This window comes from Terrapene carolina, unplaced genomic scaffold (assembly GCF_002925995.2).
Source record: "Terrapene carolina triunguis isolate 2854851 unplaced genomic scaffold, T_m_triunguis-2.0 Scaffold706, whole genome shotgun sequence".
NCBI lineage: Eukaryota > Metazoa > Chordata > Testudines > Emydidae > Terrapene > Terrapene triunguis.
Window position 1 is genome coordinate 3160121 of NW_020665057.1, and position 19956 is coordinate 3180076.

Sequence of the window (19956 nt, forward strand, 5' to 3'; positions counted from 1 at the left end):
CCATTCATTCCTACATTTTATCCTCCTTTTATATTGGTATAATTCCTTTGAAATGCCATTATAATTGTGTAAAACTAGAGTAATATAATGGTAAATCAGGCCCGCTAAATGATGCTAAAATATGGTGAGTGGAGGTAGTTAGGGGAGTTGTATCTTTTAAGACTATCCATGTATATAGTTAATAATTTAGGATCTTAGAAGTTTTTTGTATTTAACAATAATTTCTGTTAAACTTTAATTTTAATACATTTTAAATTACAAACACTCCTAAAATTTGGTATTTTAAGGAATTATGAAATTTAAGCAGTAACCCAAGAGACCAAACAAAAAATAGTTGCCTTGTAGAAAGGGTCCTTAACTAATGATCAAACTAAATTGTACTGGCAAGATTGGGCTACTGTAAACCATTCTAAGAAGTGGAGTTGTCCGCTGGACATAGTACTTGGTGCAGATATGACTAATAATAAACTTGTACTTCCTAATTATTACTGTTGCTAGTTCAAGAGTATGTACTCTTATCAGTGTTTATATATAAACAAAGGCTGTGGAGAGCTTTTTGTTCTGTCATTTGAAGTGTTAAGGGACTTTTTTTCCCCACTTGTAGTACAGATAAGAATTGGATTTCACTGATATAAGGTTATTTAGAGATATTTTGGAAAAAAAAAAAAACCAAGGACACAGGTAAAGATCAAATTTTGGCTTGATATATGGTGCGATTCCTAAAAAGGGGCAGCATTTAAGTGTGTAGTTTGCAGACTAATACAAATACATTGGGGCAACAATTTCCATGAAAATCCATAGCATCCCAGTGAAAAGAGTTTATAATCTGAGATTATGCAACTAATTTTGTGTGTGTGTGTAGAGAGATGTTGCAATGGTGAAAGAGTGATAGGAGTGAATTAAGAGACTCTGCTAAAGAAGAGTATTTGATGCCATAAATTCTGGATTATTGCACCAGTGAATAAATCAAACAAGAGGAGACGTTTGAGTTTAAAGACAGTTGTAAAAAACTTAAGTAGAAATAATGGAGGAAAGTGGGGAAAGAATTAGAAAAATTGGAATTTTGTTAAGCTATCATTACATTTCTGCCATCACAAGCAGAAAAGCATTCCCAACATTGTGTAAAACATTTCTAAAATAGATTTTCTGTAAAATAAATGGCATTTGTAGGATTCATTGATGGTGCGATATTCCGTTTTTACTGGCACTCATTTGAGATGACCAGTGTAATTTAGTCATGGCTTCACCTCTTCTGGATAATACAGCCATCCCAAATTGATGCCGATAAAAGACATTTATACCACACCAGACCACCATTAATTCTTTTTATATATAAAATTTAGTTTCCAGACTTATAATGGAAATTAGTCTATTAAGGGTTTAATGTAAACTAACAAAAGCAAGGAAATTCAGAGAGCTTAAACTTCGTGCTGTTCACCTAAAACAATGTAGCATGAATGCATACATATATATGTATAACTTGAATTTCTGACATTGCAAGTACACATGGGAAGGGGTGTGTGTGCGTGGCATGTTAAGGATGGAGTTTCAGCCTTTACATGGAAGCTCTTTACAGGATTTAAATCATGCCCTTAATTTTGAATGTCTGCATTATAATCCAAACTGTTCTAATGAGACTGTGCTTGTTTATGTTTATATGACAGGTTAGTCAGTGGACCAGACTTTGTGAGTTCAGCATCCCGCAGGCTGTTGAGAGCTTATTGAATGCGTCTCCCGATCAGTGTCAGGCCATTCCACCTGAGGTTTTGCTTCTTGAGAAGAAGCTAGGAGAACCTGTCAGAGTGCACAATGATGACAAAATTCGAAGGCAGAAACTTCAACAGCAAAAGGCAGGTGATAAGACTGCAGCACCTGCCCTCGCTAAGAGAGCAACAAAAAATCTTAGCCCAGAAGAAGGAACAATAGTGGAAATCAAAGACCAAGAAGAACCTGCAAGTTTGGAACTGAAAGTAGCTTTCTCAAAATTAATTGTGCAGGAAATACCTGCTACAACCAACAGGGAGCCCTCTCACATCAGGAAAACAAAAACCTCTGATCTCCCACCTCTGGAGCATGTTTTTGCTGAGGGGCTTTATTTCACTCTGGCAGATGTAGTGCTTTTGCCATGCATCCATCAATTCTTGGTAAGAAAACAGCTTCTGTAGTTAATAAATAGTGTCTATATCTGTTAGAGTCTGAAAAGTTACACAACTACTTGATATAAGACACAGTCAAGCAAAGTATTTATTATGTAACCCTACATGGCACAAAATAGTTTCCCTTAATTGTTTTGTATGTGTATCACAGGGAATGAAGAGTTTTCGATATCAATACTAAAATGTAAAATATATGAGAGACAGTTGTTGGTAAGGGGCCAGATGAATCCTATATATTTACTATTAGAATGTGCTGAAATATACTTCTGATGCACAGGATGTTCAAAAAAGTGTTTCTGTTAATACTTATTTCAAGCACTTCCATTTGCCATTTATTTTTGTGCTGTGTGTCTCTTCACAATTGTCTGGGTCTGCTAAAGCATGTCACGTCTGCCATTTGAAACTCGGTTTCACTTGGTGTCTGGCTCCTTTAAGGGGAGATGGGGCCAGCCACACTTATGCCATAATTAATTAGCTGTTTCCCAGACTGAGAGGCTGGGACTAAGGAGGTTTAGGTGATACTTAATGGACACCAGGCCATGTAAGAGGGCTAAGAAAGCTCAACTTGGGAGGAACCACAGAGAGCGGGCAGGCTTCTTCGGAAGGTTCTGAGTGAGGGTCTGCAGTAGACTGAGGGGACTTCAGGGAAGGAGCCTGGGACTCAGGAGTCTATCCCAGAGCCTCACAGAGAGGCTGAGATGGTGCTAGAAACTCCAGGGAAGAAGTCTGAGAGTTAGGGCTCTATCCTAGACCCAGAGACTTTAAAGATAACCTGGAAACTGAGCCCAGGACAGTCTAGAAAGGAGCCCAGGTGGGGAGAAAGTACTTTTGTTTGTTGGGACGTAATTTGGACTTCCTACCTCAAAAGAGAATTGAGGTCAGAATGACCCAGCTGAAGGACTGAGCCACATGACCTGCCAGGAGAGAGAGAAAATCCTTGGGAGGAGGAAACTGAGGCAGGGAGTTCCTGCAGAGTCATGGGGCCAGAGATGCTCCATGACACTCAGGTAAAAAGCTGTGACATCCCAGACAGTAGCCTCTTCCATACCTGAAGCAGCGTACCAAGGAGAGGGGGAAGCAACAGGCTGGGGATCAGTTGTGATCCAATCAGAGGGGTGTGGCAGGTGAGAGCACTACGTGGAAGATAAAAGGAGTCTAATCTGGGGATCAGGAGAGAGGAAGCTATGTTTATGTGGGAGGGGGGGATCCATCACTGTGTAGCCTGTTGATTCCAGAAGACTTCTGTCAAGAAGCAATTCCTAAATATTTTTTTAAATGTATGTAGATTCCCAAACTAAAAACTTGTTAAACTGGATTTATGTCTGTAAATACCAAATACTTAAAGAGTAAAAAACCCTTAAGAGAATACTATACTTTTCTCAGTTACTAATGGTAACTCATAAATTCAAAATTAAAGTTACTCATAAAATCAACCACCGTCACTCCATGTGCTCAAATAATCTTAATTTTGCCCCTCACGCTGAGGATACCTCCAAATCAGGAGACACTCCTATTTTCAACAAAACACATCTTTATCTCATCCATTACACCAAACAGTTACCATAAATCTAACTAGATTATTTTATGCTTGTTGATAACTGATTCTACACTGCTGTAACATTTAAACCTAACTTCATCTTTACATTGCTACAGTAAACAATTCCTGTCTTTAAAACCAGACACAATTGACAGAAGGAGACGTGTGTGTATCTTTACTGACAGTAATCAGATTCAGAACAGTCTTATGAGACAATTCCCCAGAAATAGTTAGAATTTCGAAGTGTTTTAGGAGGGTTTGTCTTGCCTAGGAAAAGTGGTCAAGTTTAGGTCTGGCTTAACTAAAATGTGCTAGTTAAACCTGACCTTAAACTCAATCTTTTTCCTGCTATAAATGGAAGGTAATACTCTGTAGTTTTAATCAGCTGATTGAGTTGTATCCTAAGCAGTGTGAATATTTACTAAAGTTGAATGCATCCACTTTATGATAATGGAATCTGTATGCTCTCATTAAGTCCAAAGTATAAATAGGGGGAGAATTATAAAATGAATGATTTAACAAGATGAGAAGCCAAAATCAAGATGTCTTAGGCAGCTTTTTAATGGACATTCTTTTAATGAAAGGGCATTATAATGTGGGTAAAACAAAAGTAAGTAGGAGTGAGATAGTCATAGCTGTAATTTTCCTGCATGCTAATTCTGGCAACAGCGTATTGGTGGGGCAAGGCAAAATTTGATTTTGATACAGTTTTGTTGTTTCTCTTGTTTATATGAATGTTACCCTGAATTGAAACATTTTTCAGCTGAAACATGAATCTTTATGAGATCTTTTCAGGATGTGGGTAGACATGTCTAAAAGAAAACGAATGTCTCTTAGAAAAGTGAGAGGGTTTTTTATGGAGGAAGTGAAAGGAAAGGAATGCAGAGACGACAATGGCATTTTAGTGATATAGCACCTTGTCTTTCCTTTCACACAGCAAAACTTAAGTGTTATTCAAGTATCATCCAATGGCAAACTTCCTCAGAAGTTAGTATTAAAGTTTGACCTCTAGTAGTCTCTAATTTCTTGATTTCCTTGGAGCTAAATTTTCAGATTTTTTTTGTCTTTAAATATTTCCTTTTATAATACCTGATTTATTTTGACTTCGGATGGCCAGATTGTTTGTTCTCCTTTAAAAAAATTTTATACCTAATTTTTCTTTTTTACTATTCTATCATTATTGGGCACTTCCTGGTACATTTCCTGTGAGGCGGAGGAAATATTCCTTTGGCTCTGTTGTGGCGATGCCACTGATTTATTACCTGTCCAAGGTTGGTTTTGCAACAAGTACACTACTGTAGCACTTGTTGCTAAGATGTCCATATATAGGAGGTCCTGAGACAATCATTTTGAGGGGTTAAAACTAAGAGATTGTCTATGCTGGGATTTCTTTGCATCAGTTTAGCTTTACCATTGAAACCAAGATAAACCATACCTCTGCAAGTCACTTTTTACACTAGTGCAGCACATCCACACTATGGGTTTGTATTGGTGCAGCTATGTTGGTGTAATTATCTGGTGCCAAAACAATCCCATGTAGACAAGATGCAAAGAGGCTTCAGGGTTAACAGCCCATTGAGTTGAATGGAAGCAGCTCTATTATAGACAAATCGTGCCAGCTCCACTGATTGCAGAGATCCCTCTTTCACTGTACAAAGTTGAGTAGGGTGGCATGATGGCACAGGGCAGGAGGGCACAGAAAAACATGGGCAGAGTTAAGGAAGTGGACATCTTTGTGCCCAGTGGGGGCACCTTGGATAGTGAGATGTTAGCAGTGTCTTGGGTGCAAGGGGTGAGTGTAGTCCACCACTATTGATCCGTCATATGCCCTCTGTGATTTGGCAGTTGTAGTAGTTGCTCTTCATCAGGAAAATATATTAGGTAATATGCTGACTCTAGACATAAATTTATTCTCTATTTCTTGCACAAAAGGTCTTATATCTTCATTTATTTTTACTCTTTGAGTAATTCTAGCACAGCACTTCCCTGTATTTCATTTTCAGGGAATGCACTCTAATGACGGAGGTGAGGAAATGAGAGAATTGTAGCTGCCCCACACATATAAAATGCACTTGAAAGAACATAGCAATGATATCTGTTTCATTGGTGATGTTCAGTATTTATACTTCAGGAAAGTTTGATATCTGAACTGGTCAATGAATGCCTGTCAGAGTCTGTTGCCAAAAGGAGAGCTGTGTGAGTTTAGGCTTTGTATTTTGCTAATTTTTCTGCTGGTGGTTGAAAACAAAAGCAGTTCTGGGAGAACATACTGTCAATCAGGTTCATAGAAGGAATCTCCAAAATCAAGAAAAGCACTTACTCACATTGGTATGTGCAGTAAAACCTGCTATATAGCTCTTCTTGGTAAAAACATAATCTCCAGATGACTGTGTCCATTGTCACAAGAATTTTCCACCCAAGAGTAGCAGTAACGTTGTTCCTTTGAGTTGTGAAGAAGTTATTTTACAGTAGACTCCAGATTAGAAATACATCAGTGTTTTTTTGTTTTTGTTTTGCAACCATAGTTAATTGAGGATTATCAATTACCTTTATAAGGATTGTTTCAACCAATAAAAGCTACAAAGCAAAATGTTTTCTTAATATTTTAACAACGATCAGACCTTCCAGCCTCATTCATTTTTCCAAGACTTTTCTAAATAAGCCTAGCATAATTTTTTATGATTGTTGGACTTATTGATGCCATGCCTGGGAAGGATTCTGGATCAGATGCTCTGTGGATTTCAGTAATCCAGTAAAACCTGTCTGAAGAATTACAATATGTATTGCTGGAAGTTATATGTTTATTTGCTGCTTCTGTATGGCCTTGGAGCCTTAACCTTGTGCAGCTTGTGAGTCCTGTGTGAACAGTTGCATTTAATTAAAGGTGCGGCCAGAATTCTTGGCAAAAATAACAAAACAAAACAAAAAACCTCCTCCAACAACCAACCCTAACATAGATATAGTACACCTACCATAGCAAAACCACCATTCTCTGAGATGGGCATTTTGTTGCTGCTCCATTTTATATATTGTGCATTTATGTTGCCTTTTTTTAGATCGCACCAAAGATAATGATCTAAAACTGTGTTTTCAGGTGCTTATGATTTAAATAAAAAACTAACTCTGGGGTGGAACATGGTGAGGCTACCTCACTTACCTTCAAAGCGAATGATCACTCAGATGGTTATGCTGTGTCTCCTACTGCTTTATCACCCATATTTGATAACTTATAACACAGTTTTGCCCAGCCCTCTATTGTATTGAATCCAGTTGTTACACTATTGTGGACAGAAACAGCAGAGTTCAACATCCATCTTAAAATGCATCTGACTACTTACACTAATAGGGTGACCCAGACCACATTTAGACTATACCTTTTTCAATCATTGATTTTGTAGTTGCTAGTTCTTTACACTTCATCATTATTTTTACCTTTAAATAAAGAGCTTCAGTGGTACATGTTTAAAAAGTACAACATGGCAAATATTAACAAGTCATAACTAATTACCAATATAAAAATAATGAGGCTAAAGACTTGTTTTTAATATACTTGTTCCATTTATACTGTTTTCTCAAGTTTAGCCTTATTTAGCAGTTATTCTTTCCATTAATTGTAGCTGTTAAATTTAATAAAAGAAGAATAAAAGTACACCTCTACCCCGATATAACGCGACCCGATATAATACGAATTTGGATATAATGCAGTAAAGCAGTGCTGCGGGGGGGGAGGGCTGCGCACTCCGGCGGATCAAAGCAAGTTCGATATAACGTATAACCTATAACGCGGTGTAAATTTTTGGCTCCCGAGGACAGCGTTATATCGGGGTAGAGGTGTATTGTTTTTGATCTGGGAGAGAAACACACATAATTCAACTCTTATTGTCAAGTAGAAAAGCACATGTTGGAATTGCTTTCTAAAGACAATTTCCTCAGCGAAGTAAATCTTTTCCTACACATGTTCTAAATACGTGGACATATTTTAATATTTAATTAAATATCCTGATACTTTTTAGTCTTGTCTTTGCACTCTAGTTATTACTAATTACTTATGATTAATTTGTAAGAACAGTACAAAAAACACAGATAAACTGTATGTTTTTTTGAACATTTGGTAAGTGTCCTTTACCAATTCCTGCATCCAAAACACACACACACGCTCTATTTCTTGCATGTTATTTCTTTGCTGCTTTTGTTTACAATAATAATTTATGGTCTTCTGTTTTGTAGCATAATCATTTCCATGGCAACAATGCATAGTATCTCACAGGCCAGTGACCTCCTAATTTGGCTAATCTAATTTACAAGAAGGGCTATAATGGTAAGACATCTTATAGAGAGAAAGACCTGGAAAAATAGATTCATTTAAATATATAAAAACACTGTCAGAGAGGCATTTCCATTGTTACATTTCCATTTTTTTCAACATCTACCAAGTTGTTGATCTAACTCAAATAGCTTGAGAAAAGTTTGTCTACCATTCAACTTCATTTTCTTTAGAACTATTAAATGATTGTACCCTAAAGTTTTACAGAATGAAAGTCATAGCTCAAGGTTTTGTTTTCCTGAACTTTTAAAAAAAAATTTTAAATCAAGGAATATTTTCTGAAGGAAAGCTATTTTACATCTCACTGCTTTAAAAAAAAGCCCAAACATTCTGACATCTCTGTAGATAATGTTGTTTTGGTTAAGCTTATTTTTTTTAAAATATTCTTTGTCTTCTCTGCTATAGTCTCCTTTTTCTCATTGCTGCAGCTGCAAGAAGACAGAAAGTTTGGCAGTAATAGAGCAGATTGGTGGCAGATCCAGAGGAGAAGAGGGTAGAATTGGAGGTGCTGCAGTGGTGGAGTAGAGTAGCAGGATCAAGGGGGAGCAGTTATGGCAGCTCAGTGAGTCATTACTTTTTCCTGGTTGCTGATATTTTGTTCTCTAGAACTTCAATTTTTATGGAGGGGGAGAAAAAAAATCTAGTCCCTTTGTCTGCTCAGGGAAGTAGCAGAAAACAGTGAGATGTGGAAGGAAGAAAACTGAGGGGTAAATAAAGTATAAAGACTAGGAGAAAGTGAAAAGGGGGCACAATGTGTCAGTGTGGAGAGAACCAAGGATGGCAGGAGGCAAGAGAAGGATGCGTGACACCAACAAACTGATATAATTGATCTCTCTGCAAAATGGCCAAAATCTCGAAAATTATTGCTTGTACAAAGCATAGATATTCTGAAATTCACTTTCTGTCTTAATGATGTAGGAATTAATATTAGGGTTGTCAAGTGATTAAAAAAAGTAATCGCACGATTAAAAAATGTAATTGTGCGATTAAACAATAGAATACCATTTATTTAAATATTTTTTGATTTTTTTACATTTTCAAATATATTTGTTTCAATTATAACACAATACAGTGTACAATGATCACTTTATATTTATTTATTACAAATATTTGCACTGTAAAAAACAAAAGAAATAGTATTTTTCAATTAACCTAATACAAGTACTGTAGTGCAATCTCTTTATCATGAAAGTTGAACTTACAAATCTAGAATTATGGACAAAAAAAACTGCATTCAAAAATAAAACAATGTAAAACTTTAGAGATCACAAGTCCACTCAGTCCTATTTCTTGTTCAGCCAATTGCTCAGACAAACAAGTTTGTTTACATTTGCACCAGATAATGCTGCCCACTTCTTGTTCACAATGTCACCTGAAAGTGAGAACAGGTGTTCTCATGGCACTATTGTAACCGGAGTCGCAAGATATTTACATGCCAGATGTGCTAAAGATTCATATGTCCCTCCGTTCTGGCGGATATGCGTCCATGCTGATGACTGGTTCTGCTCCATAACCATCCAAAGCAATGATTTTCTTTTTTGGTGGTTCGGGTTCTGTAGTTTCCATATATGAGTGTTGCTCTTTTAAGACTTCTGAAAGCATGCACCACACCTCATTCTTCTAAGATTTTGGAAGGCACTTCAGATTCTTAAACCTTGGGTCGAGTGCTATAGCTATCTTTAGAAATCTCATGTTGGTACCTTTTTTGCGTTTTGTCAAATCTGCAGCGAAAGTGTTCTTAAAATGAACATGTGCTGAGTCATCATCCTAGACTACTATAACATGAAATATATGGCAGAATGTGGGTAAAATAGAGCTGCAGACATACAATTTTCCCCTCAGGAGTTCAGTCACAAATTTAATTAACGCATTATTTTTTTAATGAGCGTCATCAGCATGGAAGCATGTCCTCTGGAATGGTGGCCAAAGCATGAAGGGGCATACAAATGTTTAGCATATCTGGTATGTAAATACCTTGCAATGCCGGCTACAAAAGTCCCATGCGAACACCTGTTCTCACTTTCTAGTGACATTGTAAATAAGAAGTGAGCAGCATTATCTCCTGTTAATGTAAACAAACTTGTTTGTCTTAGTGATTGGCTGAACGAGAAGTAGGACTGAGTGGACTTGTAGACTCTGAAGTTTTGCATTGCTCTGTTTTAGAGTGCAGTTATGTAACCAAAAAAAATCTACATTTGTAAGTTGCACTTTCATGATAAAGAGATTGCACTACAGTACCTGTATGAGGTGAATTGAAAAGTACTGTTTTTTATCATTTTTACAGTGCAAATATTTGTAATAAAAATAATATAAAGTGATCAGTGTACACTTTGTATTCTGTGTTGTAATTTAAATCAATATATTTGAAAATGTAGAAAAACATCCAAAAATATTAAAGTTTCAATTGATATTCTATTGTTTAACAATGCGATTAAAACTGCGATTAATCGCGATTAATTTTTTTGAGTTAATCGTGTGAGTTAACTGTGATTAATGAACAGTCTTACATAATATTACTTCTTTGCATTTCGGTCCTACCAACTGACCTTTGCAAAATCCTAGATCCATTGCTGCCCCATCATTTTAAAATCAATTTAAAATGAACAGATTGTTTCAGTACAGATTATCTGATGATGGTGCAAAATAAAAATTACAAACTAGGAATTTAAAAATCCAGATACAGCCAGTTCCAAACACGACAAGGTCTTTTGTCTGATTTTGGCATTAAACCCTTCCTCGTTATTTACACTCATAGTAAATTCTCCCAAGAGTTTATTCACTGTGACCTTATCCTATGTAATGTATCCTATGCATTTAATTCCCATTGGCACTATCTGAATCATATGTGTAAGGAGTAGGCTGACCAGATAGCAACTGTGAAAAAACAGGACGGGGTGGGGTGTAATAGGCGCCTATATAAGAAAAAGTCCCCATAAACGGGACTGTCCCTATAAAAACGGGACATCTGGTCACCCTAGTAAGGAGAGATGTATGCTAATTGGTTCTCATTTTAGGCCATCTATAACCACTGAAAACTAAGACTGAAATAAATTGCCCTATTTCAATTTAAATACTTGCACACCACAACTCCAAGTCAGCAGGAGAGAATGCAAGATGTCCTTTCTACCACACTTAGAAATGGCTCTGTCAAGTAAGCCTTCAGAGTTGAAATATTGTCTGTAAAATGGCTAGCACACTTTTTGAGTGCTATATAAATAACAAAACACAACTATATCTATTTTAACTATGTATCTTAGGTATTTTGAAGCCCGTTTTCCTTTCAAGATCAGTTAAAATATGAACCAGAATTAATTATGGTGAACCACACTCAACTTTGTTTCCTCTTCCTTTCTTCTGCTTTTTGGAATAACTAAGTGACTACTTGGTCCAAACAGGTATCAAAAGGATTTTGGTTGACCATTCATACTTTACTTTTCACTATTTAATCCTGGATTCTTCTTCTGCACCCTTTTAAAGCAGAAACATCATTACAAACCAAAGTTATAACTGTTATAATAGGAAGACTCCCAGGGGCCAGACTTATAATTATGATCCAGTATTTGGGCAACACAAAGGTGTTACAGAATCTGTCTGCAAATAGACAGCGAAAAATTCCAGATTTGGGGGGAAGGGAGGCTTCCAGGTGGTGTGAAGTCAGCTTCTGCCCCATCCATCTGTCCACCAGCATCCATAGCATGTTGGGGGAAAGGGAGGAGCAGAGCTTTGCTCTATAGTACAGCTTTTTTCTTCTGTGGATTGAATGCAAAAAATTGCAGTACTAAGTAAGGTTTTTGCTTTATTGTCTAGGTTTTCATCAAGAAGCACAACAAAAAGCTATTAGATTTGCGTCTGATATCCAGTTGGTACCACAGAGTTCAGGAAGTGCCTGGAGTAAAGAGTGCTGCTGCCAAGTGCAATATGCTGTTTCTCCAATTTCCAGATTTGCTGTCTTTCCCAGATGAGCAGCTGAGAGACTTCTCTACAATTCCTGATGACTTAGAGGAAGAACATGAAGACTATCAGTTTATAGGCGGTCCAAGGCCAACCATGACAAAGTTAATGGTAATTCAGCATTTTCATTTATTATTTTCAATAATAATAATAATAAAAATTATATTATTATAGTTCTGCCTGAATTTAGGATAGTACAGATCTCTAAATAGTAACTAATTAGAAGTGCTTGGAAAACACCTTTGGAAGCCTTCATCAGCTCATTAAGGGCTACCTGTATATTCTGACTTCTCTCTGAGACCTATTGAGCTATAATTTTTTATTTATATATATTTTTGTTATTTAACTTCTGAATAAAAAATGATAAAGTTTATGACCGGAGGAAACCAGATGTTAAAATTATTAAAGTACACAATGGTATTTTTTTTTATATATATATAAAAAAATATTATGTTTCATAATATATATATTATGAAACAAAAAAAATTAGGCTGTTATAGAACCAAAAATAAAATGCTGCTTTGGTATTTCGTTTTAATATTCTGTCTTCTATGATTTTTTCAGTTGTTTGTTCAGAGCTGTGAGTACCTGGAGACCCAAAGAAAATGTAAAAATATCCATTCATTTCTGCATAAAAGATATAGGAAGATGAAAGCCAAAGAAAATATAACTGTATGGTATGGAACGGCAGTAGTCCAACCATGTAGCTAAGGGATCTTAGAGCCTGATCCTGCGCCATTAAAGTCGATGGGAACTTTGCTACTGACTTCAGTGGGCATAGGCGTAAACCATAAGGCCTGTTTGAATCTGTCTTTGAGAGATCAGTTTATTTTCTTACCCACAGGAAAGCGGTATTGAAGCAAAGTTTTCTCCTCATCCCTGCCCTAGGTGGACCCTAGATTGGAACAGTCTACCAGCAGCAGTCAGTCCTGGAGAAGGTAGGGTCTTTCTTTTTGTATTTTCTTCAAGCTATTCTTATAAAAATATATTTCTTCTAATAAAACTACGTAATGATTTTGGTCGGAACAATGGAAATGTACAGTACTTTCCTTGAATGTATGTTGTTTTTTTTCCTTTATGTCCAATGTTACATTTTCCACTGCAAGTTCGTGATGGCATACTAATCAGTATTGTGAGTATTGTTATGAATTATACACTCCCCCTGAAGCATCAGCAGATTCTAGTCACTTGCAAAAAAAAAATCTTACATTAACTAGACTTGGAAACTTTACACCATTTTTGTCTTGTGTAGGTTTACGATTTCCTCTTCCACTCCTCCAGCACATTAGGTTGTGTTCTCTGACTTCATAGAAGAGTTGGTAGGTTTTGTTGCATGTGTACAGTTCCGTGCACCACTGGGCCCTTTAATTCTTATTCGCCTCTATAAATTCCTGTGAGCTCAAATACCTGCATACTGAATTCTCCTGGGACTCTGAATGTTTTTGTCTGGTCCATGCCTCAGCAGTATTTCAGAAAATGATCTCTTCTCAGAGCCTTGACAAATGTGTTTGGAACCTCTTGAGGCGTCTAGTTACTCAGACTACAAATGTGTTTTCTTCAAGGATTCAGACTTTTTTTCCTTCACAGGAGATAGCTCCTCAGCCTGCCAGTCATAGAGTTGTTTCACAAAAATCATTGCTGTCTATTTTCCTTTTCCTCCTGTGCGCTGTGGCTAAGACAAATTTTCCTCAGATAGATAAGTAATTCTTCACGATTGTTTTACTGTCACTGCTTTAAAAATAAGAAAGTAAAAAGTAAACTGCCAAACCTCCACTGGAGGGGGTGTGGACAGAAGTGTAATTCAGCCTCTCTTAAAGCATTAATCCTAATATTTCCTGGTCCACAAAACGCCCCTGAACTTCTGAGTTTTATCTTGAATTTTAGAAACCTTAATTGCCACATAAAATGGAATAATTTCCAATTGCTTTAAATGCAAGCTATGGACTGGATACAGGAATAGATTGAAAAGATTTATGTTCTCTGATGTCCCTGTGATGTAATCCCAGAGGAAGTTCCCCAGACTCTCAACAGCAGGAAGAATCTGTCAGTTTAAAGTGTTCTGTGTGGTCTCAAGAACTTGCTGTACATCTTCATTAAATGTATAGTTGTGGTGGCTTTCTAGTTAAGTTGGCAAGGCTTCAGTTTTGGGCAAGGCCAGAGAAAATTAGGCAGTGCCAACAGAAAATGCCCACCAAATCTTAAAAAAAAAAAAAAAAAAAAATCTAGGTCTTGCTTTCAACCACAAAAAAATGAGATGCTAGTGTTGGACTAGTGTTTGCTAGAAGGAAAGACTTGTGCTTTTTGGCAACTGGGTCTTTGAATTCAGAACAGGAACATAATTGTCATCCTATCCTTTCTGAGATGTATGATATCATGTCTCCAACTGATACATTATTTTATGTACCTATTTTTTTTTTTATCTAGATTGCTTAACCCAGTGGCCAGAAGGATACAATGTGTTTGCAGGAGTGCACTAAAACAGTTTGTAATGTTAGAAGTCATGGTGACATTTTGCAGGCATCTCATATACTATCCACTGTCTTCCAAATGGTTACAAACTTACCATAAACTATTCATAAAGCTGTTGGAATTGCAGGGAATTTTTGTGGGAATCTAGTTCACTTACAGGCTTGCAAGTGATGTCATGGACTTGTTCTATATCAACTGATACAGGTAGCAGGTTCTGTCTGTTCATGTCGGTTAGTAACCTCTGGAATTTTTGTATTCACACCACTACCCTGTTGGCAATGGTTGTTCTTGAGATTCCAATTTACAGGCTGGTTTCCTGAGCAGACATTTCCAGAACATCTGGATTCTGAATGGGAATTGCATTAGGGTGTCATAAAACAGATGTTGGGATATGCCTATTCCAGATTTACAACTGCAAAATAAAGAAATACATATCCAGATAACAGGGAGTTCTCAGGGAAGGTACTCTAAAAATGATGGCCTAAGGGCATATTAGAATCTTAATGCCAGTGTACTGCTTCTGTTTTTATGTGAGCTTTTCTAAACAGACTGTTGGGATCATGATGATAATTTTGGCCTTTTCCTGACCTTTTACCTTGCTACATAGGTGCTGGAACTCTGGGTGCTGGGAGTGCTGCTGCACCCCTGCCTCGCTAGGACCTTGGCAGTCTGCTGTCCATGGATTCTGTGTAGGCAGAGAGCACTTAAAAACAGGTCACTGGTCCTGAAGTACTTTTGTCCTTTTCATGGGCGGTTTGACTGCTGAGAAGTACAACTTGTATAATAGAGTTTCTCTTAAGTCCTACATATACTGCCAACCTCCATGAAGCTAGTGAAAAGTAACATCTCTCTGCAAAAGTGGGAAAGGTTTGCTTTCTTTTTTGAAAAGCACAAACATCATCTTAGAAACTGGTTGAATGGCCAGCACACTGAAATAACAAAGTCAAGCCACTTAAGACCCCTAAGGGCATATACACACACATTTCCTCTTTACATAGAAATAAGATCTCTTGCCATGTAATATTATTTTGTGGTACCCTTCAGTTCAGAAATTGGTGGCACCTGTGTTTGATGTAGGTGCGGTCCTCAAAGTCCTGACAGCCCTTAGCTGCTCCATGCATAGATTTATGGTTTATAATTTAATATATCTGTCTTCCTAAGACTGACTTTCTGTTTCTGGTTTCCTGCTGAGAAATTCTCTTACTGGAAAGTTACGCAACTGCTTGCATTATTGTTGCCCAGTTTCTTTTAATATTTGAAGGAAAAATAACCTTTTAGATAGGATCTGTCAGCATTACACAATGCTGTTTCAGACTTCTTGTCAGTGGTGGCTAGAGCTCTTGTGTTAAAATAATTTTCTAGTTTGGCTGATAAATTGCATAAAGATGACAGATAAAAGTTATATTAAAAGATTCTAACATTTGTGAAAGTCAAATTGATTTTTTTGTTTGCTTCCTGTCTTTGAATATTGTGCTGGCGTTTCCATTCACACTGTATCTAGGTGGCTGATTCCTTCTTTTGGATAGGAAAATGTCTGAAGAGATGATTCATAAGGGCCATTATTTTTTGGAAGTTTCTCTTGTGCTGGATCCAGTTCTCTGGGGCGAAAAAAAAGTCATAATTCACAGGGTATCCTGCCCATCCAGCTAAATCAGGGGTGGGCAAACTTTTTGGCCCAAGGGCCACATCTGAGTATGGAAATTGTATGGCGGGCCATGAATGCTCACAAAATTGGGGGTTGGGGAGCGGGGTGTGTGTGTGAGGGCTCCAGCTGGGGATGAGGGGTTGCGGGTGCTCCGGGCTGGGATCGAGGTGTTCGGCGGGAGGGAGGGGGATCAGGGCTGGGTCAGCGGGTTGGGGTGCAGGAGGGGGTTGGGGGTGCAGGCTCCAGATGGTGCTTACCTCAAGCAGCTCCCAGAAGCAGCGGCATGTCCCCCCTCCAGCTTCTACGAAGAGGCGCGGCCAAGTGGCTCTGCACGCCACCCTGTCTGCAGGCGCCGTCCGTGCAGCTCCCATGGGCCATGGTTCCCGGCCAATGGGAGCTGTGGGGGTAGCATGCAGAGCCCCTTAGCTGCACCTATACGTAGGAGCTGGAGGGGGGAGGATATGCCACTGTTTCTGGGAGCTGTGTGGAGCGGGGCAAGCCCCAGACCCCACTCCTGGCTGGAGCGCCGGAGCGGGGCAAGCCCCGGACCCCGCTCCCTGCCGGGAGCTTGAGGGCCAGATTTAAAACGTCTGGAGGGCCGGGGGGCTAAAGGGGGGAGGGGGGGGGTTTTTTTTTTTTTTTTTTTTTGGAAGCGGATACCTTTTCCTGCTGGCATGCTTGCTGAAATAGTCACAATAATGGCATCTGCACAATGGTTGAGTGTTTTATTCAATCCTAGTTTGCAAAAAAAAAAAAACCCCCAACATTTCTAGTTTTGTATCATCTTTGGAAATATTATTTAGGGAAGGCATAGCTAGCTCACCAAGTGTGCCAGCAGTGGGAGGTTTCTGCCTCCCTTCCCTCCCAAAACAACTCTACCCTCTTTAGCAAGTTTGGTGAGGGACCCCATGGATTATGATTTCTGTACAGAACAGTGGAGCCATACTGATGAAAAAAATAGATAGGTTAGAGAACTAGTGTTGCCTTTCAATTAGATTTAGCTACCTGTTCAGCTCTGCTGTTCTGACTGTGACTACATTGTATGTCATCTGCTTTTTTACTGACGGAGACTGATTGGGGCTATATAAATTCTCAGTATTTTATTATTAGACCCTACTTGACATGGTAGGAAAACAAAGTGACTGGATGTGACAAGGTTTTAAATCTGGGTTTGAATAATGCATTTCTATTGTATAAAATGGCTTTCAAACAGATTATTCCTGTAATTTGGTAAATAAAGTTCCTTTTATTAATGTTCATATAAATTAAGAAACGGGAGCAAATATTTCAATTCAGATACACTTTGTTTTTATCCACAGTTAATTTAATTTGCTGCCAAATAGTATTTTCATTTAATAGTATGAAAAATATGCTTGGTACTAGCTTTAAACTATCTTAAATGAAACATTAATACTTTGTATTCTGTTGTGAACGTATTGAAGTTCATAAAATACATTTTTCACTACAGAAGTTTAATTGGACCACCTTGCTGTCATAGTTACTTATTACAGCAAAGAGCATTTGATGATGGCAATACTAGCACATTTTATTTAGGTTGAAATGAATTTCATTCAGTGTTTTCTGAATGGGATTATTTACTTTAGCAAAACTAAAGATTGTAGTATTGTGATTTGAATTTCACTCACATTATATATCCAATTGTTAAATAATATTTCTAAAATAAAATTACCGGTAGGTTAATATGTATTAAGCCTTTATCACTCTTAATTGGAATGCAATTTCCAAAAGTGGTACTTTATTAAGAACAAAGTAAAGTAATATTTTAAATTTTGGATCTACTCCTTTTTATTCCTGACATTATGTGGATTAACTTCACAAAAGCAATTGTAGCAACCTGGGGACATTTATGAATCTTTGACCTCTGCCTTCCTCAATGACAGATTATCACAATATTTGTTCATATTTCATGTACTGTATATCTAACCTTGCTAAGTATTTCCAACTTCATGTAAATAAGGTACTCATCAGATGTATTAGTATGGCACTTGCAGGTGATGTTCATAGTAACGCTTTTAGACTTTTATAAGTCTGCCATAAAGATAAAATTTAGCATACAGCTTTGTCTGTTGTAAAGTTTTTGTGAATGTTACTATGTATTCCCTGACCTATCATTTATTTAATATTCAGCTTTTCTCCAGTCCACTAATTAAAATGAGGGAGCAACAGTGGAAAAATACTCATAAAATATAACTTTTCCTTTTTGTTTATATGCCATTATAAGCTATTTCTGTTCTCCATTTTTGGAACCTAAAAGCATTGGCCAACATTTTAAAAAATGAGGAGGTTAAGTTGGGTTCTTAAATCCATATTTAGGCTCCTAAGTATGTTTGGTCTGAATTTTGAAAAGTGGAAGCTGACCCCTTGTTTACCATTTCATATTATTTCTTTGTATTAAATATTTATATTACTGTGGTGTCCAGAAACCCCATCGAAGACCAGATACCCTGCTGTGGTAAGTGCTGTACAAAAATAAAAGTAGACATGGTCCATACATTGCACAATTTATAATTTAAATGCTTTTTTGCTCTTCATCCAAACTGTGCCCTTCCTCTGTCTTATTGGTGAGGCAGAGGAAGAAGAGAAGTTAATTAGAGAAATGTGAGCAAACGGACAAGATGAATTAGGCATTCAGGAACCATTGTGCCTGGTTGTGACTCCAGGATCTTTGATGTCAACTGGCAGAAGGGATAGGGGTACAGTGATCCCATGGGTTCACCAGAGCAGTCATGTAAGTTCTCAACTGAAAGCCTGTGTCACACTGGTCATAATCATTGAGAGATGTATATATGGAATAAAAGTGAGGAGTAATGTAAGTATACTAAAAACTATATTTTATAGGTCTGTAGTTAAAAAGCAGATCACTCATAGCTAGTGTATCTTGAGACAAATTTCTCCAGACAGGAGATGGGAGATGCTTATATCCATGGTAGACCAGTATGTATTGTATGTCATACAATAGGAGTCTGTTAGCATTCTAAATCACATGCTAATGAAGAGCTGGCAGGGAATTCAGAAAGAACTTATCAGTAAGAAGTAAACAGTGGGGGGACCTCTATTTTGAGGTGAACATCAGAGGTCTATTCTGGTATGTTTGAGAGTGCAGAGAGATACTCTAGCATCCTTCACCTAGGAAGTAAACTAACAGTGGGTGTTCTTCATGAAAAAGGAATCTCAGCCAAGTTTGGCTGAAAACACTGGAAAGAACTTTGGGGTGAGATAAGCTTCTTTAGACAGGAGCAAAACTTGTTATATTTAAGCTCAAGAATATGTGTTTATGACTTTGTTTTATACGTAACCATTTGTTCCTATCTCTCACTGATATTTATTTGAATCTCTATTCTGTCTTAAATACATTTCCTTTTGTTTTGTAATTGAACGCAAGTGCTGTGTGTGTGATACAGGAACAGTGGTCCAAGGTAAAACTGGTTAAATGTGGCACACTGTTCCTTTGGGTACAAAGGATGTGGGTATCCAGTGATCAGAGGACATTTTGAAGGGACTCGTGGGCTGGGGTGTTTCTTTTGTCAATCTGCAAGGCAAAGACAGGGCTGGAGTAGCCTAGAGGAGAGAGCTTGAATGGCTGACTGTGCTAACAACCAGGTGGCACATGCAAGACTCCCCCTCAGGTGGTAAAGTGACTCAAACCTCTGGGTGCCCTAAGAAGCATCACACTGGGCATTATAGCCCAGTAATTCTGAACAGATTAGAAGGCTAGGATGGTTGGAGGAGAGGAAGTAAGAGGATATAAGAGTTATATGGAGCAAATAGAAGGATGGGAAAACAAGGTGGAGTGAGCACATAAAGATGGAGGTGGTAAAGATGAGAATAGATGATGTATTGCAAAATATATCAG

The 19956-nt window shown here is 37.7% G+C and overlaps 1 protein-coding gene across 2 annotated transcripts in view; it reads left to right on the top strand.

Moving 5' to 3' along the window:
* Positions 1 to 19956, top strand: part of LOC112111231 (glutathione S-transferase C-terminal domain-containing protein-like) — a 93847-nt gene that overhangs the window by 17065 nt on the left and 56826 nt on the right. For both annotated transcript variants that reach the window (XM_029913513.1, XM_029913514.1), the window contains exons 3-5: positions 1665 to 2144; positions 11825 to 12079; positions 12813 to 12906. In XM_029913513.1, coding sequence (XP_029769373.1) covers positions 1665 to 2144; positions 11825 to 12079; positions 12813 to 12906 — 829 coding nt within the window. The remainder of the gene's footprint in view (positions 1 to 1664; positions 2145 to 11824; positions 12080 to 12812; positions 12907 to 19956) is intronic.